General features: G+C 44.5%; 2 protein-coding genes across 3 annotated transcripts; both read left to right on the plus strand.

The window, feature by feature from the left end:
* The first annotated feature begins 763 nt into the window (after positions 1-763).
* Positions 764-7,269, plus strand: taf15 (TAF15 RNA polymerase II, TATA box binding protein (TBP)-associated factor). Of its 2 annotated transcripts, none has more exons than XM_079731147.1 (16): positions 764-906; positions 1,645-1,678; positions 1,801-1,834; positions 1,933-2,011; positions 2,391-2,478; positions 2,703-2,797; positions 3,040-3,244; positions 4,520-4,554; positions 5,122-5,157; positions 5,266-5,390; positions 5,540-5,669; positions 5,755-5,877; positions 5,982-6,051; positions 6,209-6,294; positions 6,399-6,528; positions 7,167-7,269. In XM_079731147.1, exons 1-16 carry the CDS (start codon positions 897-899, stop codon positions 7,204-7,206), a joined length of 1,320 nt encoding a protein of 439 aa, XP_079587273.1. In that variant the 5' UTR covers positions 764-896; the 3' UTR covers positions 7,207-7,269. The 2 variants fall into 2 exon arrangements, with proteins under 2 accessions (XP_079587273.1, XP_079587274.1); XM_079731148.1 differs by having other exon boundaries at positions 2,709-2,797.
* Positions 7,270-7,934: 665 nt separating this feature from the next.
* Positions 7,935-24,718, plus strand: mmp28 (matrix metallopeptidase 28). The gene is made up of 8 exons (XM_079731468.1): positions 7,935-8,153; positions 8,936-9,012; positions 11,847-12,049; positions 16,482-16,703; positions 17,379-17,624; positions 21,496-21,645; positions 21,909-22,076; positions 22,756-24,718. The coding sequence occupies exons 1-8, from the start codon at positions 8,007-8,009 to the stop codon at positions 23,148-23,150; spliced, it is 1,608 nt and encodes a 535-aa protein (XP_079587594.1). The 5' UTR covers positions 7,935-8,006; the 3' UTR covers positions 23,151-24,718.
* Positions 24,719-25,097: the final 379 nt, after the last annotated feature.

Below are 25,097 nucleotides of genomic sequence, written 5' to 3' on the forward strand. Positions count from 1 at the left end.
TTTTGAGACCATATACCAAAAACAATATCTCGGGAGAACAATGTTACATACAATATTTATCTTTGTATATCATTGTGTCAGCCTATTTCCACTTCAAACATGATTAAAATAATACAACCAACAACAATTTTAATATTAGGATCATAAACTCTTAATGGTCAACCTGATGTTAAGATGCAAGTGCTGACATGAAATGCACAAGTGGATTTCATTTCTTCCCACTGTTTGTAGATTAATACGTTGTAATTCATTCAATTTACTTTATTTGTCCCTCAGGGATCACTGACTAGGGTCACTGGGACCGTGAAAGCTTGGTAGGCCTATCAATTGTTTAGTAATATCTTTCGATGTATCGTCGAGCTGAAGTAGCCAGGAGGGATCACGTAGTCCAGTGGATGAACCAGTATGTTAATTAAAAAGATGTTGGCCAATCGTCACCTTTCAGGGTTCTCTTTAAACCATTTTTAAAGATTAGGCCTCATTACAAGATAATGGACACATTTCATAATGTGTAATCGATTTTATTTTCGAATGCTTTTGATAAAGCCTTTTTGTCCATAGGGTCTAGAACCATGCACACAAGTGTAAGGCATATAAGCCTACACCGAATGAGTGCAAATTATTTATGAAAAAGTCAGACAGATTACTAGATATTCAGATAATATTGATAACGTATTACATTTTTATTATTATTTCAAGGCAAATGTAGTTTATACCCCGATGCACTAGATGGCGCTGCAGCTGCATAAAGTCGGTAATAGGGGGGAGAGGAGTTGTGAAGGAAAGTCCCGCAGTGTGCTCCTTGCGCTGCTGTCGCTACGTTACCCGGGTTTATCAGCTAAAGCTAACTAGGGGAAACCACTCATCGGATTTTAAAATATATAACGGAAACCAAAATGGCCTCTGGTAATATTTTTGTTTATTTGTTTGCAAACATTTGTTTAAAAGATTGAATACATTAGCAACAAACAGCTAGCCGATAGCAATAAGCTTTTAGCCAAATTAGCTGCTGTGCCAGAAGGCCGAGGACCCGTCTATTTACCGGAACTCACCGTCCGTTACCTAATAACTACTGCGTTTTATCCATCTAGCCCGGTTTGGATGTGCATTGTCCAACTGATTGTAGTATGATTTAATCGATTTGTCGTTTATTTTCCTGATTACCGATGCTTTGCGCCCGGAAAACCGAGACTGCTAACCCGCTGCTCTTAATTTGTCATCCTACGTGAACGTCTCGCTGTAGCTCACAGGCCCATTGTTTCCTTTTTAGGAGGAATTCAAATCCTGCAGCCAGTGATCGCACGGTTTTAAACGCTAACCAAATCAAATGTTGCCTATCAAAATGTTAACCAACATAGTATCCACGCTTGTGTGGCCTTCATCTACAGTGTATTCAACACATTTTCGTTGTCCCCATGAGTACGTTAGTCAAAGGCGAGACAAAACCCACCGCCATTTTTGTTGTAGCTAGCTACATCGTGGGGGCAGCTATGCTCTGGTCAACTCTTGCAGACCAGTGGTCAACGGATTGGTTAACTACGCAGTAGTCACGGGTTTAGTTTCTGGCGTTTTACTATCTGTATGCACTATAATTGTTGTCTAAATGTTGTCCTGAACTCTCTCTGACTCGTTCTCTCTGTTCAGATTCGGGCTACGGTCAGCATGGCGCTGCACAGAGGTATTGCACACTTCACGTCAATATATATTTATATATAGATCCAAGAATGACCTCATTTGTCTGATAAGTGAATTACTACAAATTACACGCAGAGTAAACATTTTAAATGTTTCTTTCCATAGCTATGGGTCGTATGGCAGTCAACCAGGTGGACAGGTAAAAATAACACTATCTACTAATGGTTTTTCAATAGTTTTGTTTGTGTAGATATAACGTTAATGTGCATGTTGTCTTAATACACCTTATTTTCACAGGGTTACGGTCAGGGAAATGGCAGTGGCACCTATGCAGCACCGACTTACCCAGGCTATGGGCAACCAACTACAACACCAGGTATGCTATTCAAACTATTGAACAAGCAATTACCCTGCAGTCAAATTTGACCTTTAACGTTTCACCTATTGGATAACGTGGGCCAAAAATGGCACATTAATAAAATAAATTAATAAAACACTTTTCACTGTCACTTCTAATTATGGAAATGGGTTGGCTTGATTTTCAGCCAATAATGTAACATATTTCTCTTCCTGTCAAGCATTCAATTTTGAATAAAACAGTCTAATCAAAACGATTATATTCCTTTCGCTCTTGTATTCGACACAAAATGCTTTAGTGATTATTAAAAAGTTAGCATTATTTACTGGAAATACCTTAAAACATTTGACTTTTCCTTGTATGTTGTCATTAACCATGTTATCTAACTTTTTGGCAGAGGCTTACGGTCAGCCTACCGCTGCAGCCTACGGTCAGCCACCAAGCTACGAAGGCTATGGAGCGCCGGCAGCCCAGGAAACTACAGGGTATGCCCACCTCTAACATTTATTTAGTTATGCCACTGGTTCTTTACCCTTTGAAAGCCAGGGGGCTTCTTTGTTTTCTGTATTGTACAAGCCAAGGGAAACCAAGGTTCGAACGAAAAGGTTAGCAGGGGGTTCCTCTGGTTTTAAAGCTGCACTATAGGATTGTAAACCTTTAGGTGTTGTCAAGGATGTGTGATTGATTGGGTCCTTCCCCTTCCCACAAGGTATAGTGATAAGTCGTCCTACGGTTCAAGTGCCTACGGCCAGCCGCCGCCAGCGGCTTACGGTGGAGGTGGCGGCTATGGAAGAAGGACTGAAGGTGAGACTACTTCGGTTCAGTCATATGCACATAGTAGCACACTTGGCTCGAAAACTGTCCTACAAGTTTATTCTATACAATGTATATATACAAGTTTAAATCTATACTTGTGCATTATAATTTTAGTTCTAAAGGGAAGTACATTTTTTTATTTTGTTAAAATTTTCAATATTTGAATGAAGTTGTAAAGTTTTTAGTGCAGTTTTTAGTCAGCTCCTGAGTTCCAGTCCTTTGCTCACCAGGTGAAAGCGGAGGCGCGCCCACGAGGTTCGGACGGGACGAGGGGGGAGCGGACCGCTCAGAAGGCTACAGAGGGCGAGGGCGTGGGGGCGGCGGCGGCGGCGGTGGCTTTGAGCGTGGCGGATATGACCGTGGGGGCTATGAACGTGGCGGTGGAGGAGGCGGTGGCTACGATCGCGGGTCAAGAGGAGGGCCTCCTGGTATGGGGTAAGTTGCATCGCGCCACTACCCCGCAAGGTATTCTTCCATAGACCATGCTTGTTCACAAGACCCCACTCTGGACCCTTTACATGAGCAGTTAGGCCCACGGGCAGTCATCCATCGATCACCTGTAACGTTTTTTTTTTTTTATCACAATGTTTTCTTACTACTTTGTGTTATTTATCGTCATCGGCCATTAGGTTATATACATTTGAACTTAAACTTTATAGCATATGCATGTGACCTTCCCGTTCCTCTGAAGTGGTGGGTTATTCACTTGGATCTTCGCAGGAGTCATCATTCAGGGGAATGAGGTGTGTGCGTGTGTGTGTGTGGGGGGGCGGGGCAGGTGCTGCAGTAGAACATGACTCCACTAGGTGGCACTACTGGAATTGTACAAACGATTCTGTTGGGTGTCTTTTCTGCCACTGGTCAATATTATTTTTTTTATTCTGCTCTTGGCTCATCCATAAATTGGTGGATGCACGATGTGTGGATCAGAATTTCGGTCTGGAACGAGATGGCAAACCTAAAAAATGAAATAATTTTGATACTGTGAATTTTTGCCTAGGAAACCGGCGTTCTATTTGTGAGTATTGATTAGAATGTGTTTTGAGGTCGGGACAGTGTATTTTGTGTATTTTAAATTGCAAGCTGTCGGACTAACTGAGGGCAAATCAGTCTTGATGGGTGGCTTGAGAATTATAACAAGCAGCCAAACTCTCGTGGAAGGTAACTATGGAAGACTTGATGGACCCAATGTGCTTAGACCAAATCCTCATCCCGAGCTGTATCACATTCAATAGGCTTCATTCAAGTGTTGTATATTTGACTTGGTAAGCATGTGTGCTCTGTTTTACATGGATCTACATTCTATACTACAGGTGTTAAGAGTGATTGAAGATTAAACTTAGACCAATTTGACCTGTAAATGTTGGCAAAGCTAAATTGCGCTGTTAACCCAGCCTAGTGTATCCAATCTGACATGAAACACCCAAAATACACTTGAATCTAAACAAATATACCATATATACCATAATGGTGATCCAGCGAGATGTGACGAGTGTCTTAACTCGTCCAGACTGTGAAATCGCAGCTGCTTAGCAGCCGTTCCATTGCTCTCTTAATGTCCAAGACTAACGCATTCCCCTCGTGTGAGCTATGTCTACCATAGTCGCACAGCGTGGCAGGAGTGCATACTGATGGGATGTAGGGGAGCTTTGAGCTCTCAGTCTTTGGGACAAAGGAAAAGCCATCATATCTCCAATTTTTCCTCTGCAGAGGTGGTGACCGTGGTGGCTACAAAAATTTCGGTGGTAAGTGATGAGCATCAGAACTGTCTCGGTTGGGGAGGAAAGAACTTGGGTTAGCAGGAGAGAAGGAAATCATAAAACAGGGCAATATAGGAAATGGAAAGGAAAAACGACAAGCATGGTGATGCCACCATTTTTCATTTCCAAATCCTGGGGGCCGCACCTAATCTTAGTGGGATATCTCCTTACTGCACTTCAGATATGGTAAAAGAACATGGTGCTTGAGTTTTATACTAATGGTATTGATGCATGAAGACCAAGGTTGAATGTTAACTGGCAGAGGAAAAAGGTGTTCCTAAGGTGACAAAGGAAAACTTCTTAGAACCGGAGACTGCTCTTCTTGGTTGGTTTGTCCAGAAAAGGCTCAATTCTGCCCATGTTGTAAGATGGTGGTGTAACGTGCAACTGTCCCAAAACACACCCCAGGAAACTAAAACCTTGCTGACGTATCTGTTAAAAGTAGTGCAAAGCATCGCCTAGATAGCAGTGAAGTGGAAATGTTTAGGACTAAAGGTGTTGGAAGTTCCCATGCTCGCAAGCTTTTCTCAACCCATGCTTTCCATCTTACAGGCTCCCGAGACTACGGCCAAAGGGATGAGCCTGGAGGTACGTTTGACTCTAGCGGGTCACATCTCGATGATCTGCTGAATGTAGTGGAACTTGCTTTTCTGTGCCTAAAGTGTGTTAATACTTGATGTGTCCCTCTGTCCGTAGGTGGAGGCAGCAGTGGTGGGGCGGAAGACAACTCTGACAACAACACAATCTTTGTCCAGGGACTTGGAGAAGAGGTCACGCCTGACGAAGTTGGCACTTACTTCAAGCAGATTGGCATCATTAAGGTGTGGTTTGGGAGCCTCTGTAGATGGCTCACAACAAGATAATGGCCGGACCTATCGGCCAAAGGACCAAATGTCCATGTCCAGGAACTTTGTCCATGTGGGGAAACTGTTCAATAAATTAAAATACTTTTTGTATGTCTGTCAAAAAGTTGAACAAGAAGACAGGCCAGCCGATGATCAACCTGTACTCGGATAAAGCCACCGGCAGGCTAAAGGGAGAGGCCACCGTCTCCTTTGACGACCCGCCCTCCGCCAAAGCCGCCATCGCATGGTTTGACGGTAAGACACCAAATCCATGTCGGCATGTCTTCCGCAGGAGTGTCTCGTTTCACCCTTCACACCGGTGTCTCCTTCTCCCCTCTAGGCAAGGAGTTTAACGGCAAGGCCATCAAGGTGTCGTTCGCCACCCGCAGGGCCGAGTTCACGGCGAGAGGCGGAGCCCGAGGGGGCGGAGGAGGCGGAGGAGGCGGCAGTGGAGGTAGAGGAGGTATGACCTGTGAGAATAGCTCGACCAGCAAGTGTGTTCCTTCAAACTTTAGGGTGTTGATGAGTCTGCTGTACTCACGGCCGATGAATGGTTTGTCCCGTCAGGGTTCAGGGGTCGTGGCGGTGGAGGACCCAACTTTGATGTCAAGGGAGGAGACTGGCCGTGCCCAAATAGGTAGGCGGGGGGTGTGTGTGTGTGTGTGTGTGTGTGTGTGTGTGTGTCATGTTGATTTGAGAAGCTCCTGTAGAGGGATATTCTCGCAGGTATGCTACTTGAAGAAACTGTATTGAAAATGGATGGATGATTTGACTCTGCCTCTCCGCCTTCTCAGCTCTTGCGGCAACATGAACTTTGCGCGTCGATTTGAATGCAACAAATGTGGCACGCCCAAACCCGGGGACAGCTTCGGAGGTGGAGGTACGGTTTGAATTTCAATGCTTGCCATCTTCCGTACGGGTATTCATCTTTCTGCCGGCTGAAGTCCAGTCTCCTCGTTAACGTATGATGGCGTCTGCCCTCAGAGCGTGGCGGGCGTGGCGGCTACGGCGGTGACCGTGGCGGCGGGTTCCGGGGTCGCGGTGGGTTCCGCGGTGGAGACCGCGGTGACCGTGGGGGCTATGGTGGCGGCGGGGGCTACAAAATGGGAGGACGGTGAGTTGAGCCCATCTAGAAGGTTCACTGTTTATTTGGTTAGTTGTGCTTGTACTAATCCGCGAGTCGTGCATTCCAAGGTGTGTACATTCTGTGTGGCGCCGTGTGCACATTGCGTAACCCAGTGCTGGATAATGTCATGTTTTACATTGGAATTCCCTCTGGAAATATTTGCTTATGTTAGGTTGGAGATTGCAGCTCCTAGACCTAACTGTTTTGCTAGTTAACCACTAGACGGCGTAGCCTGCTTTTTAAACGGAGGTCTCAGGCGGATTCATTAGTGATTCATGGCAAGTCACTGCCTGTTTTCCAGACATGACAATTGTCAAGGATACAAAGCAGACTCTAGGGCGCAATGCCTTTCAGGTGTCCTTTGTTAGATGGCGGTTATACCCTTCAGTGATACGTCCAGAAGGGGGGTGGGTGAAACTATGTTCCTAATTGATTTTACATTTTCGGTTGTGTAGCCAATTATTAAATAAATGTTGGCATGAAAGGTTTGTAAAAGGAATCCCTATTGTTCATTTGAAATTTCGATCCGCGGCCTGCATGTTCATGCTGTTTGAGATGTGTTTTCCAGAGGCGTGTCCTCGTTGGCACTGATTGATGTCTAATGTGCCTCCTTTGCCCTTCCTCAGAGGTGATCATAGAGAAGACAGAAGAGACCGGCCATACTAAATGTTCAGCAGTCGACCCGGTTCCAGCCCAGGGGTGTGTGGTGGTTGGGAGCGTGGTATGGGGGAGGGCTATGGGGGGAGGAAGGGATTCGGCTTTGGGATGGGGGGGTCGGTGTGGGTGGGTGGGCGGGTGGGAGAACTGCTGGAAAACTGACTTGCATACCTTCCTTTTCTTTGCCAATGCATCCCATGTTGCTTTCTGTTTGTGATGGAAAGATGTACAGCGACTGTGAAGGGACTTTTTGGGCTGTATGGACGCATCTGTATTGGGGTCAAATGTTTTATTTTTTTCCTTTCTCATTTTATTTGTACATCTTTTTTTTTCTTCTTAAATTCTAGGTCCAGGCTTTTTTTGTGGGGTAGACTTATTGTTTTGTTTTGTATGATCAAAATAAACTGTTAAACCTTTTTCCAAAATATTAAAAACTTGTGCTTTTTATCCTTTGTTTTTCTTTACCATTACACCACACCTTTTAAAACGGGAAATTATGTTGGTGCTTTTATTTGAGTCTTAAGCGCACCAGGTACATATACCATGCTCTTTTATCATTGCCTTGAGCTACAAACGCGTGTAATTTAGTGAAGCGAGGCGTTGCGAGCCCTCCCCTATGGTCTGGCTGTTTTACAGGCACGCTCTTCATTAAGTGGGCGAAGCAACATGCGCACTGACATCGAGCATGCTCCTATTGCCAGATTGTGGATCACTATGTGGAACTTGTTCCTCCCATCGTATTGAAGCTTAAATGGAAATGTATGATGTGATCGGAGAGCAATGAGTGAGGATACTTTTTCAACCCTAAAATGAATTTTCGGCCTCCGGATCGGCGTGAAAAATCACTTGAAGCCGGTGCAGCATCATGGATCTGGACCGTAACGACGCTCATCGCTGTTAGGGCTTCGGTTTGTTCACCTGTGTCCATAGCCCGAACTGGGAGAAATGCCCCCGAGGTATGCTACATTAACGCCCTGGTTTTAAAGCTATTTGAAATCTATTAAATCTAGATCTTGCTGGTCATTTATTCAAATAAAAAATTGACTGTTCAACGTAATGTCCTTTTATTTATATAGATCATGTAGCCTACTTTATTGATTTTGATATTGAATTTAAAGTTGTACTGTATGAAAATGCATCTGTTATTGGTTGTCTGTTAAGTGTTCCTGTCGTTGCTTGCACTGAGCAAGAGTAGTTAAAAGTGGCGCAATTACCGCAAAGTATTCCATGCTCGTTTAAAAAATATTCTCGTTGCGTTTGATTGGATATCGTAGGTATTCTTGGCATTTATGTTTACTCAAAATTTTTCCTAAGCTGTAACTCAAATGAAACGACAGCCCTAGGGAGCTCTTGTTTTAGATTAATTCGGGTCGACATGTCACTGCCTGACTGTCACAGACGAATAGATGGAAACGTGTTTACCATATTTGGTGTGCTATCAATGTGTCTTCCTGAATATTTCCTTAAGGGAAAGAATGAGGTCGAAATTCATAGTCTATGTTTATCACTACACAAACACAAGTATGTGCTTATCTCTGGTTTACTTGTGACATTAACTGGTTTAAGATGAATTAAAAGCTCAGTTATTATTCACAGTAAAGTTTGGACTTTTAGACCTGGTAAGAAGAAATTACATTAATTGTATATATTCTCCCTTTTTGTTATATACCATATTCTTGTTGTATGCTGGTTAGAATGGTCTAAGTGATGTCTTCTCCAACAAATATGTTAATTCCAGGCATTTCTCGAAAAGTATGGCTATCTGCACCCGGAAAACCACATCCACAACACTGCAGAAGTACAATCAGCCATCAGGTGGGTTTGAAAGGAAATCAGCACATTGAAGAGAGGCTACTCCCTTTCCCAAGCCTGGTGTCCAGTCCTAAACACACATTCCCTGGTTTATGCAGTAGTTAGTGGTTAGGCTCGACAAAGCACAGGAGTAAAGGGCTGTAACTAGTCTCTCAATAAAAGCCATCATGGTTTATGCTCTGGTTAAAGAGAAAACAGAAAACTCATTTAGGCTTTCTAAATTGCACTAAAATGTGGTCTTGCTATTTGGCTTTGACTTGACAAATTGAGGAAGGGGGGAAATATACAGTACTGGTACTTGTTTCCAATGTGTTCATCAGGGTGGTGGTTTAGTTAAGTGTAGAACAGCCCTGAGGGCTTGTAATGAAGTCGTAAAACACACCCTCACCCCACTGGTGGAAAACCTTGCCTGGACCATCTAATAACCCAGTGAACCTCGCCCTCTGTCCTACACATTATCTCAAACTAATTATACCAGCATTCAAATGGTTTTAAAGGATCCACCTGTACAAATCCTGCATTATTGTGCACGTTGTAAGACTTTGTATGAGTTTTAATAAGTTAGCAGACATTAAGGCGAACAGGGGACAGTCTTTGCAGAGGACTGGGTCTTTTTCAATCTGAGGCTAGATTCCTTCTACTTTCAGGGATTGTTGGGCTCTTATCTCTGGTAAACTACCAATTGTGGCTTGTTTTTCACAATCCCCTTATCTAGCATTGCTTTTTCTGCTCTGTCGAATTATGTCACACTGATAGATTAGTTCATTTCTTCTCTTGAAAACAATTCAGTAGGAAATGCTCCAAATATGCATAGTGCCTATCAAGAGCACATTGCTAGTCATAAGTAACAATGCTGTCCCCTTAAAGGATGAAGTATTCTCGTTTATTTCCATAGTTGATTTGACATAAGAACACAATCTTAAAACATACCTTTTTAGCTCAGCTTTCTTCTCATAAAATAGTGTGGCATAATATTTTGTTTAAATTTACCTTGCAAAAGTATCTGATTCTAAACAAATAATATTACTTATTCTTGTTGTGTTCTTTACCTTGGTTAAGAACTTTGTATTGCAGCTTTGCACCAAAAAGTGCCATATTAATAAAGTTTGATAGACGGATTGACAAGAGAGCAAACCATCCGACAAGCCCTGCATTACGGAAAGAAGCTAAAGTGATCCTCTTGCCAAAAAATAAAAAAGCTACCTTTTCTGGGGCTAATAGTAGGCCCATCAGTCTACTACCAGTGCTGAGCAAGATACTAGAGAGGATTGTTTTTAATAAAATTCAAGACTATTTTATTAATAATGAACTTATAACAAAATCCCAGCATCCATATCGAGTTGGTCACCCAACTATCTGCTATTGTTCATATGACTGATGAATGGTTTAAAGGAATGGACTACAAAATAATTGTGGGTAATGTTATGCTTGATTTTGGTGCGGCTTTTGACATTATTGATCCTGCACTGCTAATTGCTAAACTCTAGTGCTATGGTTTCGCTGATACTGCCCTCACTTGGATGGAGTAATCTGTCTGGCAGGAGGCAAAGGAATTCAATGGAAGAAGAAATTACATTGAAGAGCTTCAATGGAAGCTCTTCAATGTAATTTAACTTCAGTCAGCAAAGACCTCTGTGTCCTCTGTGGAGTGCCTCAAGGAAGCTGTCTGGGTCCTCTTTTATTTTCTATCTTTACCAATGACCTTCCCTATGTTCTGGAACAGACAAAAGTCGTAAAGTATGCTGATGACACAACTATGTTCTGTGCTGCGTCAACATGCAATGAACTGACTGAGGTATTATGCAAAGAATTACAAACTGTCTGATTGGGGACAACAAATTAGTTTTGAACATCACTAAGACTAAGTGCATGGTTATTGGTACTAGGAGAAGGCTTGCAGAGACTCCTTTTTTAAAATCTATCTATGGGTGGTATCCCAATAGAGCAAGTAAGGAAAATTAAATGACTTGGCATTATAAAAGATGATCAATTTTCATGGTCTGACCATATTGATTCTATTGCTGTACGATCTTGTAATATTGCTATGCCAAATGCTATGCTCTCACTATGTGACACCCCCAGTCAGGCTCTAGTTCTCTCTCGCTTAGTATATTGTATGGTTGTGTGGTCCAACACTGCAAAAAAACATATTAAAAAGTTGCTTAAAGTTGCAAGTTGCTTAAAATAGAGCTGCAAGATTGGCTCTTCAATGTTCTTTTAATGTCTAGCTAATGTCATTCAGATGCACAATAGTCTGTCATGGTTGACCGTTGAGGCTAAAGTAACATCTAGTCTTGTAATGTTTACCCAAAATGCCGTTGTTGATCGGAAACCTCTAGTCATATGACTAGACTGGTCAGGAAAGGTTGTTTTGACCTCCCACAGCCCTAGACAGATTAACTGAATAAAGCAGTCATTTACTCCTTTATTCCTTACCTATTATCATAAGAAGCATCAAGGGAAAATATAGATGAAAAAATCACTGAAACAGATGTTGAGGGAATCCACACAACAGGATTGACCCTCCATGCTTGCTGAACTTATAAACTTGAAAAATGATCATGTATTGCATATTGTCATTTTTAAAACTCAGTTTTCTCCTGCATGGACTGCAATGTCTTTTTACGGAGAGGTTAATGATGTTTGTACCATGTATTGAAGTGTTGTATACACAGTGTTTCAGACTTTTGTGATGTAGATAGGTTTTTGTACTGTATATATGTTTATATGTCTGTGTATTGTTATTTATTTTATGTGGACCCCAGGAAGAATAGCGACCACATCTGTGGAAGCTAATGGGGATCTGAATAAAGAATAAAGAGTGGTCATCCCTGCAGGGACTTCCAGTGGCTGTCCCGCCTACCGATGACGGGCCAGCTGGATGGGGCCACCCTCACCCGCATGGCAGAGCCCCGCTGCGGGGTGACGGACGAGGGCACCCATGACCTCTGGGCCCAGAGAATCAACCTCATCTTCACGGGCCGGTCGGCGCCCCCCAGCCAACTCACGCTCCGAAAGAAGCGCTCCTCTTCGCCCCAAGGCAAGTTTGTTTTGTGTGTGTGTGTGTGTGTGTGTGTGCGTGTGTAGTTGTGTGTGCGTGTAGTTGTGTGTGTGTGTGTGTGTGTTTGTGTGTGTGTGCGTCCGTGCCAATCCATCACTTCACAGACACGTGTTTTTAAGCTAGTGGTGTTTGCATGGAGAGAAAAAGGCCACTTTATAGATAGGGAACTGAGGCCAGCCAAGACATGCCCTGCTGATGTCAGAGAGAATATGGTTCAAGAGTTGGCGTTTGTGCATACGCAGATAATGACTTAAGTGTATGTTATATACTGTATGTTGATGAGCGGAGGGAGTTTTAAATACATGCGATTCACATGCGTATGTCAGTCATGTGTATACAGGCGTGTACCTGTATGTTGTGGTTGTCTGTGTCTACCTTAGTGTTGCAAAGTGGTGGCTGGGTGGGTCCTCTGTCATAAACCCCAGTGATGGCCCACTTGGCTCCAAGGGGTGTAACCAAAGCTCTTGTAGTGTACTGCATGTTCCAGACTGACCCTTGCTCTCTGTGACCATTGTAAAGAATGATCCCAGTATATCTGTGGTTTCATCACTATTTTTTATCACGACATGACTTTGTCATGCCCTAATAGAGTATTATACAGAAATGACAGTATTGATTAAGTGACATGACATGATTAAGATGACCTGTTGCATAGCAGTGTATTTAAGGATGGTTAGTAAGGGGACTTATTGCAATGTATCACCTTTTTAGGTCTTCGGTTACCCTTCTTACAATATTGGGGTTACACCATCTTTCGTCAATTTGTTTGCATAACTTGCGGTCTCCCTGATTCCTTCCCTGCTGTCTCCACACATAGAGCCTCAGAGCTCTCTCTCTTTCTCCTTACCTTACCTCTGCCTGGAGTCACAGCAGTCAGAATGTTGCATTCCTGCCTGTCACTGACATGATTGGCTAACTTGACTGACTTGGAATGCAACAATAGGTGTCGTTCGACGCCTGCTCTTCAAGTCAGTACCTGATGCATTGCGTTGGCTAGCTGGGTCAACATGCAGCTCGCTGCCTAGCTTGCCTACCTTGAGTGTCTGAGGCCCGGGCTTGCCAGGTGGTTGAAAAGCTAACATGTGGAACAGACAGAGGCTAAAATGCCCTACCCCAGGCTGGTCTGACGGGTGTGTGACTATCTGGCTGTCTTATTGACGTGAACAGCTGTTTGTTATTGGGTGTGCCGGCAGCCGGTTCACCCTCTCGTTTTGTCAGGGCCAGACGGGACTCGTACAGATACACAGCTGTAGCATTATAGCAACAGGATGTCATGGGGCCGATGGTATTGCATCTTGAAGTAAACCCTCAGCCACATTGGGTTTTATGTGTAAGTTGATAAACACAGTTTACAGGTTCCAGCATGCGTGTGTGTTTTTGTCTTTGTCCATTGAGTGAGGTAGTGGCAGTCGTCCATAAGGTAAAGCAGGTAATTTGGCCGCTCTGAGGAGTGTTCTGTGAGTGTTCAAATATATTTAAATCCGAAACTTCGGAACCCTGCCAGCTGCCTCCCTCCTTCCCCTCTCAATTGCATGTTTGAGAGTGTTGGGATGTGTTTGTGAATGAGAAGTATCGCATTTGTAAATACCTCAAATGGTAGTGGTGTCCAGGATACACAGTGTACTGTACACGCAGTGCATTTGTCCTCCAAAAAGGACAATCTCATGTGTTTAGGTATATGCAGTGTATGTGTGTTTTGAGGCGTATGTCGTTTTTAGGTGAATGAGAATACAGATACCAACGTGTGACCAGCCACGTACTGGTAGCCTTTAAACCACAGGGCTAAAAGCAAAGCCAAAAGGGAGGGCCAGCAGAAGCCAGGCTGTGCAGAGGGCTCTGCCTGGGAGGGATGGGTGAAGGTGGTGGGAGTTGGGGGTCTGCTGGTGGTTCCCAGTCATATTTACTAGGCTGACATTCCAGCACCCCTGTCTGAGATAAGCGCTACACGGTGCGATAGGTCTGTTGCGTGTGTATTTTCTCACAGTGGTGTGTGTATTGGATCTGTGTCAGGCGTTCACACATTCGAGCGAGATGGGGAACGTCAGCAAACCAGCTGACCTTCTGTCAGTGTTGTTATGGGATAGATGTCAATTTGGGTTACACTGTGGATATTGTTCTCACACACTGGAGCCACTCAAATGGTGTGTGTATCTCTTATAGTCATGGTCAGCAGAGAAATCAACAGCTAGCACACATGCAAATGCACGCACGCACACACGCGCGCGCGCACACACACACACACACACAGGCTATTTTACTGGCAAACAGGCTGCTTTCTTCCTGAAACCATCGCTTATTCCATCTCTGCACCTTCAAATTTTGCTGCCTTTGTCACACACACACACACACACACACACACACACACCCACACACACACACACACACACACACACACACACACACAATAACCCTGACGATCATATAGTCTACACCCACACACACAAACAAACACTTACAGACAGTAACTCTGGCTATCACATGGTCTCGATCACTTCCTAATGTGCCCATGATAGTGCTCCCCGACCAACTGGGGGGGCTGTCGCGGAGGGCACACTGCTAATTGCTTCCATAAGGGAAGTTCAGGAATGTCTTCTCTATCTCACTTCCTGGCTTGCGCCCTGTGGGAGCCCTCACTGTGTGGAGGTCTGGGCAGGGAGACAGAGGAAGAGGAGATCCAGGAGCTCTACCTGCAGGCAGGGCGGGAGGGAGGCTTAGCCCTGAGCTGAGGCTCGTCTTGTGGGATGAGGGGTCACAGCCAACGCCAGCATACCTCCAGCATACCAGAAAAAGGTTTTGTTGAACAGCTCCATTAGACTGGTCCACGGTGCTCCACCGTCTCATTACCGCTGTGGTCAAATATTTGACCTTGCTGTAGGACTCTTATGTTACCCTCTATATAAGGTGTTAAAGACGAGTCATTCCTCGTATCTTAACATATGTCTCTGGCTTCTTGCCAGCACCTCTTGTCTGACAAGCCATGCTGAACTATGGACGGTTAATAATGTATGGTGTCTGACGATGGGGTCAGCATTAGTCTGCTGTTGGACTGTTTATGTGTGTGGAGAACACACACAAACATACTGATAGGCTATCATAGCCAAGCCCAGAGCCCCCAAGTCTCCCCAGCAATCTGCTCCGGGTCTCAAGGGGGTTATAACAAGCCAAACATATGGCGCCTTTCTGCCCTACAGAGTATAATGCTTGCTTTACTCTTTGCGCTTGTGTACGTTTGTTACTCTCTCTCTCGCCGTCTCTCTTTCGCCATCTGCCTCACTCCCCTTCCCTCTCTTGTGTAAAAACCAACATAAACTAAACTTCTCACCTCATTAACACTTTCACCAGTGCGAGTCTTCGCTCTCTCTCTCTCTCTGTCTCTCTCTGCCCCATTGACGAGAGCGAGAGAGGGAGAGGAAAGAGAGAGCGAGAGAGAGAGAGAGAGAGAGAGAGAGAGAGAGAGAGAGAGAGAGAACCTCTGGGTATGCCCTTTACGGACCACCAGTGCTACCCAGACGGCCTCCAGCTGCCCCCCTCCCTGCAGTCGTTGCCGTGCAGCAGAGCAGAACCCCTCAATGACCCCCCCCCCCCCCCCCCCCCCCCCCCCCTCCCTCTGTCTGTATACATGTCGATGGTGTTTTTGTTGTTGTTATACACTACATGCAGCTTGCGCAAGCGTTGATTCAAAGTGTGCAGTCGATGGCCTGCGTTCTTACCGTCTTCAAGAGGGCTAGGAGGTGTGTAAGCGCTCTGTATACACCACAAGGAGATTAGGGGTCTGCTCGTTTACAGATCGCCCTCCCCCCTATTTATTAATCTCCGCACAAATGTGTTGAGTTTGGATGTTTTGGGAGCCCACGTTATTAAAAGTGAGAGTTTGTGTAAACTGTTGACTGAAGCGTGCACTTAGGGTGCTCGTCAGTTTACCCTCACTGTAAGCTAACACGGGTTGTATCCTTTCATTTGTACATCTCGCTTGGGGACAGGCCGGTTCATTTGAAGCCGGCACTTCCCATGTTGGCCTGCTTATACAGTATAATACTGGCACAGGTACATAGCCATTCTGTTTCGTAATGCACCCAATATGTTGATGCCAAGGAAAAGCAGTTCAAACAACATCACATCATCTACATGGTATCTGCCTAGACTCCAGAGACGAGCGTCTAAATGGATGTGGAGGATCTTTTCAGGATTAGCTCATAAGCAGACTGCACCCGAGGGCTCTTGGAGGTTTTGGAATGTTGCCCTACATACAGTGTCCAAATATGTGTGCTCTTTAGAGTACACCTGGAGGATAAACGTGTTCTGTACGCACTTTGGTCAAATTGACCAAAAAGACCGTTAACATTTCCTACCCTACCATGAGAAGATGTAAGATATTTTAAAGATGATTTTCTTCTTGTACCCCCTGCTCCAGGAGACAAGTGGTACAAGCGCTACCTGACCTATCAGATGGTCAACTGGCCCCGCCAGCTGTCCCCGGGCCCCGTGAGGCTGGCCGTGCGCGCAGCCTTCCAGCTGTGGAGCAACGTTTCGGGCCTGGTGTTCCGGGAGGTCCCCGGGGGCCCCGCAGACATCCGCCTGGCCTTTTACAAGGGAGACCACAACGATGGGGCCAGCAACGCCTTCGACGGCCCAGGTGGGGGGCCGCACTGTCGCACTTGTTCCCAAGGGCCGAAGACACCCTCCCCTGCAGTTCTGAGGTTGAGCGTGGGGGTGAAAGTCGGAGTAAAAGTCGTTTATGTGACGTCAAGCAACAAGCCAAGCAGTTCATTGGTGTCACTGATTCAAATGCGCAATTCTGAGCGTGAAAAGCAGATGCTTTGTTTTTGTGCTGCCACAACCGTCGGTGACCTTTCGATTGGCGTTCAAGCTAATGTTCGGATTTACTTTTACATTTACATTTAGGAGATGCTTTCATCCTAAACGTACATTTGTCAAAACAAAGTGAAATAATATGCTGTCGTTACAGTAAGGATGTACATAGAACCAAGTACAAAGCACTAACAATCGCTGGGTTAACCCATTCCCCGTAAACAACAAAGATAACTAGGATAAATGGAATAAGATTACATATTTTGATTGAATTAACGATAGAGGACGAAGTGGTGATATGAGAGGTTAATCATTGAGTAGCGTGCTTTGAAGCATATTCGATTGCAAATTCCCCATCACAGTCTGGAATGCGTTCTCAGGGCTTTGGAGTCAACCGAAATATCAGTATGTATGGGTGTTATTATTATTAAACAATTGTCACGTTAATTTTGTGTGAGTAGCAGATCAGGTGACCTGTGATTGGCTGTCTTTCCTGTAGGCGGGACCCTGGCACATGCCTTCCTCCCTCAGCGCGGTGAAGCCCACTTCGACATGTCAGAGAGGTGGACGCTGAACGGACACAAGGGACACAACCTGTTCATGGTGACCGCCCACGAGATAGGACACACCCTGGGATTGGAGCACTCACCTGTCCGTCATGCCCTCATGTCACCCTACTACAGGAAACTGGGGCGGAACCTGGTGCTCAGCTGGGATGACATCACCGCTGTTCAGCAGCTCTACGGTGAGGGGAAAGTGTTGGGTAGCTGGAAAAGTAAAGCCATTAATTGTAAGTACGATAAAAGTTCTGATTAATCATTTAGGTGATTAATACTTAATCATCAGAACATGGTGCCAAGATAATAAAACATGAAACAGAGATTAAATGTTGGGAATATCAGAAAAAAAATGAAATCATGTATTTACTTTACTGAATTGCCCAGCCAAAGGGGTTTTGATGGATTGTAAATATTTTGTCACTGGTTTCCGTAGGTTATAGACATAAAACATAGCTTGTATATGGTCATCGAGAAAGAATCTGGACCACTTTTGCTTGCGGTGAGAAGCCTGCTACGGTTCTTAAAGAAACACCTGATGTTGTTTGGATGTTAAATTCCTCGGTGTCGGTCCTGTGGTTAGAGAGGTTATAGAGGGTATGCTTGAGTTTCGGTCCAGGTAAAAGGTGCTGACATCCAAACAATACTACACTATACAATAACTCCTCAAAACCTCAAAAACGACAAATGTATCCCTGCACAAAAGGGCAACATTCAGAGAACTATTAGACTGGATGTTTTGTTTTATTATCTGGCAAGGAGATATAAGAGGGGAGATATTAGAGCAATTTTTGAATTCCTGCTGTGCCACCCAGTAAACTGGGAGTGATGGCAGTGGGTTGTAAAGAGCAGGGAGAGAAGCCCGAAGGCCTACAGCTGCAGCCTCACAGTTGGAACAAGCAGAAGGGGAACACACTTCTATTAAATCCAGCCTTTTCTACATTGGCGGAGACTGTGATTATGTTTTGGAAGCACTTATACATTTGATGCCGACAAACTGTTCTGTTCTCGTGGAGGGTCTGGATCATGGTCTGATAAGGACAAAGACCCTCATATGCATGGAGCTGGCCTATTTTACTATATGAGAGGATGGCTAAACCTATTGAAGGCTTTCCAGAAACACTACACACACACACACACACACACACACACACACACACACACACAAAAACCACAAATATTCAATAACATGACATATTGCACACACAAGCAGAGAAGCTAGAGACACAGTGTTGCAGCAGGGGCCTCGTTAGCCTGGTGGTGATGAACGAGGGTTTAAGCTGTGGGGGGAAAGTGTGTGTGTGGGGGGGGGTGTGTGTGCTTATGTACGCCTCTTTATGGATGACAAATGGAGCTGTATATATATTTACTGATGAGCATGTGGACCCTCCCGGTATGTCAAAGACAGGTTTCCACACGTGCTGTTGTAGACAAGTCTCTCACTGGTCATGTTCTACTAGAGTTGCCACAAAGAAAGAAAATCCTTGACACACTGTATCTTACAATAACCTTTATCTTTTGTGAATTCAAAAGACGAGTGAGCTGGTGAAAACGTGAGCCTCTGGTCTTACGCTCAGGTATTTATGATGGAATGTCCACACGGCGTTCCGGCGGTCCCCCGTACACCTTGATGATTCACCTCTGAGTTCCTCGTAAGGCCATGTTCAGACACCCACATTCCTGTTCGATATCTGTGAGGGACCGCAACCTTTTCGGGGCTATGACGGGTTACGCGGACGTGGAAGTGTTTAGAGGAAAAAACGAACAAACGTGCAGTCTTTCCTCTTCTGCCAACCCTTTCAACGTGCGCATGCTGTTTAGCTCGAATCGATACGGTCGGCGGGGAGCTCGTTTTAAAGGACACATGCAGGCGTGTTGTCTGGATGGACAGCAAGAGGCCACAGGTGCTGCAGCAAACAGAAAGTTTCGAAGGGTTTCTCAGATACTCTCAACCCATTCGAAAGAAATGATTTTTTAACCTTTGTTTTTGTAAAGATGGAATACATAGACTTTAGTTCAGGGGTCGGCAACCCTAGGCACGCGTGCCACAATGGGGCAGCATAATCATAAAAATAAAAAAAATTCACAAATTCACAGCACAATACGGCAGCATAATCATTGCTACCATTTTTTTTTGCACTTTATTCTATTTTGGGCATTTCCTCCCAGTGCAAATATGTTTAAATCAGTAACAGAAAGCAGTGTTCTGAAATGGGATAAATTAATAGTTTTTAAACCAATGTTGGGATTGGCCTGTATGCATTGCCTTCACATGGTTTTGCAAAGCTGTACATGTCTTAAAGATATTGATGTGGATGGTTCCAAGTACCTACAAGTAGGTTTCAGTTGAGGCATTGACTCAAATCAAGAAATACTCACCTGGAATCTTAATTTGGAAACCACTGGGCAGTAATTCGGCAGACTATGATCAAATCTGCACCTCTGGAATTTTTGTTTGTCAAGCAGATTTCAATCTAGTAATTGTAATGCCTGAAGACTTCAGCTGTTCCCACTCAAAATGCCCCGCTATACCAGAGACCAAGGCATGTACCCCAGCCGCCACCCAAGTGCCTACAGCAAAACGTTACAGCTGCTTATACCATATCAGCGTTTAGCCGTCTGTGTATGATTGCATGTGTATGTGTGTCTGCGTGGGTGTGGAACCCTCCCTCATGCCGACATTGAGATGATGAGAAGCAGATGTTTGCCCAGTCTAGAAAGCCCCAGAGAACCAGACGGCTCATAACTGCCAACCAAGGAACCACAAGCCATCGTAGGATGTTTCGGCTACCTGAGGTAACGAGGTCTTCCTTAGATGACAATTTCCCCAAGATCCTTCAATCCAAGGACGTCTGGGAGATCACTAATAGACCGGCGCTGATAAGCGCCACAGATTTGACATTAACCCTAAACCTCCCGTCTATGAGAGCATGTTTCTCAATTCGCAGAGGAGGCGTTTATGACCATACTATAAACGACATGTATGGCTTATAAGGGAAAAAATCGTATTTTGATTCCTGGATGACATCATATTTACAACTCCTCAGTCTCTTGTGCCAATGAAGGTGGTTGTGGACAGGGCAGATAAGAGGCTGGCTCTGTTGTGTTTCACTGGACAAATGTTTGCTTAGGTCTGCCATACATATAAATTTAACGCACACTGAATAAAGAAGTCTTCTTAAATGTTCAAGCCCATGAAGGCAAACTTTATCCTCCGGCATCCATCCACATGCCCACTCTGATTTGATCAACCCTTTGGACAAATATTTGTTCAGCTCCTCAAGACAAAATGGGTGTGTGCGTCATTGTTTGCCTTATGTAGCTGTTACCATGATTACCAGTCACTATATGCAGACCATACTGATGTGTTGTATTTGTATCAGTGTTGAATATTCATCATTCCTTGAGTTTAGGTGCTACTGTAATACAAGAATGGTGTGAATCTGGACAGAACTTAATGCAAGCTTATATATGTGAAGCATGATGATTATTTTTCCTTTGGATGTAAACACTTAATTGTTACTATCAGGCAACTTCTGTTTTGGTCAGCGTGCCTGTCTGTGTTTCTATCTTCTGTCTGGGATGGAGAGTTTGTTCCCATGAACTCTTTACAGAGGATTAGATGGGGCTATTCCACTCAGTCAATGCTGTAATAGCTTTGTCCCTGTTTTGTCTGTATACTTTATCAACCAAAGGGCTTTACGAGAGGCTCTGTTTAAAACCCCCTGAGACTCAAACAGCAGTGTACATACTGAGAGACAGAAGCCTGCTTCCAGGATAAAGTAGGAGGTACGGTGTGGAACTCCTAACTCAAGTTCAATCCCCAATGGCCACAGCCAGCATACCTCACCACTAGCTGTGCCCTCATGACCCCAAAACTCACTGTCGGTCTCTTTGGGTAAAAGTGTCATTAAATGACTAAGTATGAATAAAGGACTAAACTAAATGAGTGACTGCTCCTTGGATCCATCCCCTGGCCAATGCTCATTATCATACCACGATGCTCAGTGTGTCTAAAGACAGATATCCAATTGTTGTGTTGTTTTACCGTGTCTTCAGGGAAGCCATTAGGGGGTCTTCCCGTAAGTCTACCTCTCCAGGGAGTCGGCTGGGGTCTGCAAGAGTGGGAGTTGGCCGAAGTGCATCATGGGAATCCAGACACATCCCAGCCCCTCTACTGCCAAGGGGTCTTCGATGCCATCACAATGGGTACAATTACAAAGGTTTAATCTCATCAATTGATATGACAATTCAGCCTCATTCATTGGGGCAAAGCTTAAATCGCGCTCAAAAACAAATGTACTGATGATCTGCACAATAAAGTAAAAACATTCTCAATAGACTCCTCTTAATTACCCTGAAATTATCATTCTAGGGCACACCTTAGAAAATGTCTAATGACAAGCTTTTAGCTTGGACGGTAAGTACAGTAAATTAACCTGTTACCGTTGTGTCTCCCTGGGCCCGTCCAGACCAGAACCAGACGGTGGTGGTGTTCCGGGGCAGCGTCTACTGGACCGTCCCTAGCGACGGCAACGTGAGCGGGCCCTTCCCCCTGCGGCAGCGCTGGGGCCACCTCCCTCTGGCCGTGGAGGCCGCCGCCTTCTCCCCCCTGGACTCCAAGTGGTATTTCTTCAAAGGTATGTTTGGTGTTTTCATATAGTTGCACTTGTTACGGAGTTCCTGGATATCCGTTCACCTGCGCCTCACGCCTGGCTGCACATATCTGTAAAGGACAAGGGATTTGTTTTGCTTTTCTTTCCTTGTCTTGTTCCTTGCCTCTTGACTCACCTCTCACTCTGCCACACTGAATCATTTGTATCTGTTAACACAGTGACAAGGACATGCCAGTATCCAGGCATTAGTTCTACTCCATATATATATTTCACATATAGTCTTAAATATACGATTATAGAAAATCTAGTTTTTTGGGCTGTTTTCGTGTTAGAATGATCATCACAAGTCATGAAGAGCTAAAGAGATTCAAGTAGTCTACAGAAGTTTGGCTTTGTTTCAGACTCGTTTTGATTTCACTTTGGACAATGTTTCAAACATATTTCCCCATACCCCATATAACTGCTTTTAATATTAGATAATGTTAAAATATGGTCATGGATCCCTGCAATCAAAAGCCTCAAAGGCAGAGAAGGGTCTATCTGCGGACTACACGACACACACAACACTTCACTACAAAACGTTGCTAATATGATCCAACATGACACCATCCCAGTAACCTGTGTGGCGGTAGATGCTGCTGTACCCTGAACTGAGACCCTAGTTGACCGCTAACCCTCTCCACCTGTCGCCGGTGGCATGCAGGCAAGAGGATGTGGCGCTACACAGGCAGCGCGCTGGACCCGGGCTTCCCCAGGCAGAGCAGCGAGCTGGGGCTGCCCCGCCACCCGGACTGCGCCTTTTACTACGCCCCGCTCGGTCACATGGTCCTCTTTAAGGGCTCCCGGTACTCTGTGCTGAACCTGCACACGCTGCGCTCGGAGCCCTACTACCCCCGCAAGCTGAGCGACTGGAGCGGCCTGCCGCAGGGCTCCAACGGGGCGGTGGCGCGCCCTGACGGCCGGGTGTACCTGTTCAGAGAGCAGCGCTTCTGGAGGTTCGACCCCGTGAAGGTGCGGGTCACCCGGCAGGGCCACTGGGCCAGGGACCTGGGCTGGACGGGCTGCCGGAGCACGTCGCTGAGCAACGAGATCGTCTGAATGGAGGATGAAGTGGTGGAGAAAGGGTGTTTAGAACAGAGGGGGACCTGTTTTGTTTGCTGGCTTTCTGTAACTGAAGCATCAACTAAACATACTTTATTTATACTGCTTTGCGAATTAGGTTTGCAACGTCAATGTATTTCTCATGGCTTCACTAGAACATCCGTTACCAATGTAATTTGGCACCATTACTTCCCAAAATCTAAATAATATTGGTAACAGATGTTTTAGGGAAGACAGGAGAGACAGTGAGTGGTTTGATCACCCAGACAAGTACCGTCCTTTAAGACGCTAATGGGACCATGTGATCAACATAGTAGACGTTGTGGAAAGATTACATATTGTATGCTCAGAAATATTTTTGGTTATATTGTACATAAATGTTGCCAATTATGGCTGCACTTTAGTTTTCTCTTCAATGCAAAATATATTATGAGCTTTCCTAAACATTGCTGCCCCCACATGGTGAAATCATGTATTGCCGATTTCTTTAGACGGTTCAGTAATTATGCTTAAAATAAAATAGGATAATTCGGGCTGTGCGTACATGCAAATAGAAGGAGCTATTGTACATAATCAACCATGAGTGGATTGGGTTTAGAGGACTTATATTATGTGTGGCATGCTGGCCACACAACAGTGAAGATCCACTCACCGTAGGGCCACTGTAAGTGCAATATGTTGTGAAGGACTTTAATACTACACATTTATCCAAAGTGGCATTTTGGATTATTCCAGTTTGAAATGTTGGTCTGTTGGTACCAACCGACTACCTGTAATGTTGCTAGAATTTATCTCGTTTTGTAGCAGGTAAAAGTTAGCAGCAGGATGATATTCGCCAGATATATGGTTTTGACTTACTCCACAATCGTATTCGTCAACACAATTTCACTACATTACGGGTGTAGTATGTTGAGGACAGCTTAGGACACCGTATCGACAAAAAATCACAACGACATTAGTTGTTGCCATCGACATCTGTGCTAGAACAGCACTTAAATCTGTTTTATGGACCATCTACAAATGATACCCCTTAGACTAGTGGCATAGACTACCATGGAATTGCTTCAGGAAAGAAATCACCGCATATCAATAAAAAATACATTTTCTTATTGTGATTGCTGTAGTACTGGCCAATGGTTGGCTGCTACTTACTACATGTAACACTTGCTCATATCTCGCAATATAGTGAAACAGGATGCAATTAATAGTTTAAAATATTCACCAAAAATCATAAAAAAATACCTTTTCCCATTCTGATTGCTTTAGTAGTTAGCACCCATTTTTATTTCAATCACGTATAAGGTCATTTTGGATGGATAATATTTCTGTGAATGTAGTCGGATTGAGGCTCCATATTTTATTCTAAGGTGTACAGTATTGTGGCTTTAGTATTATCTAGTATCAATACTGTATGTAAAAGTACATTTTGTTTGAATAACGGTTGCATTTTTTCATTCATGTGAATGGAGTCTGATGTAAAGCCCCATGTTTCATTGTTAGTTGTAAATTTAGGTTAAATTGTGGATTAAGTATATACAATTTCACATTGTCTGTAGGGATATGGTATGGATACTACTATGTAAGATTGTATGTAAGATTACACAATTCATTTTGTTTGAACAAGGGCAATTCATCATTTAAAATAAAGATGACATATATTGTTAACAAATGTTATTCCATGTGCCTTTTTTATTTTATCAGAGCCCCTGCCCATCAAAAGCTCTCTGCGTGGCCATGGTGCTTACAACTCAACCAGTCTCCAGCACACTCGTGTCAAGATACATGCGACACAGACATACAGTTGGGCCCAACGAGCTAGCGCTAAAGACATAGCCAATACTTCTAGACCTTTGATCAGAGGCTGTTGGATGTATTAAGAGTACACCAGGTCTGGTGGACAGTGCATTAACTCCCGCACTCCCTCAGGGTCCTTTGGGGCGGGTC

Source organism: Pollachius pollachius (genome assembly GCF_949987615.1).
Source record: "Pollachius pollachius genome assembly, chromosome: 3".
In the NCBI taxonomy this organism is placed as follows: Eukaryota; Metazoa; Chordata; class Actinopteri; order Gadiformes; family Gadidae; genus Pollachius; species Pollachius pollachius.

What these genes read in the sequence shown, in the direction of transcription:
- mmp28 (XM_079731468.1), top strand. Translation starts at nt 8,007, where the DNA reads ATGAATTTTCGGCCTCCGGATCGGCGTGAAAAATCACTTGAAGCCGGT. An exon ending in CAACGCCTTCGACGGCCCAG is followed by an intron (nt 16,704 to 17,378) that starts GTGGGGGGCCGC and finishes TCTTTCCTGTAG; the next exon opens with GCGGGACCCTGGCACATGCC. An exon ending in CGCTGTTCAGCAGCTCTACG is followed by an intron (nt 17,625 to 21,495) that starts GTGAGGGGAAAG and finishes CCGTGTCTTCAG; the next exon opens with GGAAGCCATTAGGGGGTCTT.
- taf15 (XM_079731147.1), top strand. An exon ending in CCAAAGGGATGAGCCTGGAG is followed by an intron (nt 5,158 to 5,265) that starts GTACGTTTGACT and finishes CTCTGTCCGTAG; the next exon opens with GTGGAGGCAGCAGTGGTGGG. An exon ending in AGCAGATTGGCATCATTAAG is followed by an intron (nt 5,391 to 5,539) that starts GTGTGGTTTGGG and finishes TCTGTCAAAAAG; the next exon opens with TTGAACAAGAAGACAGGCCA.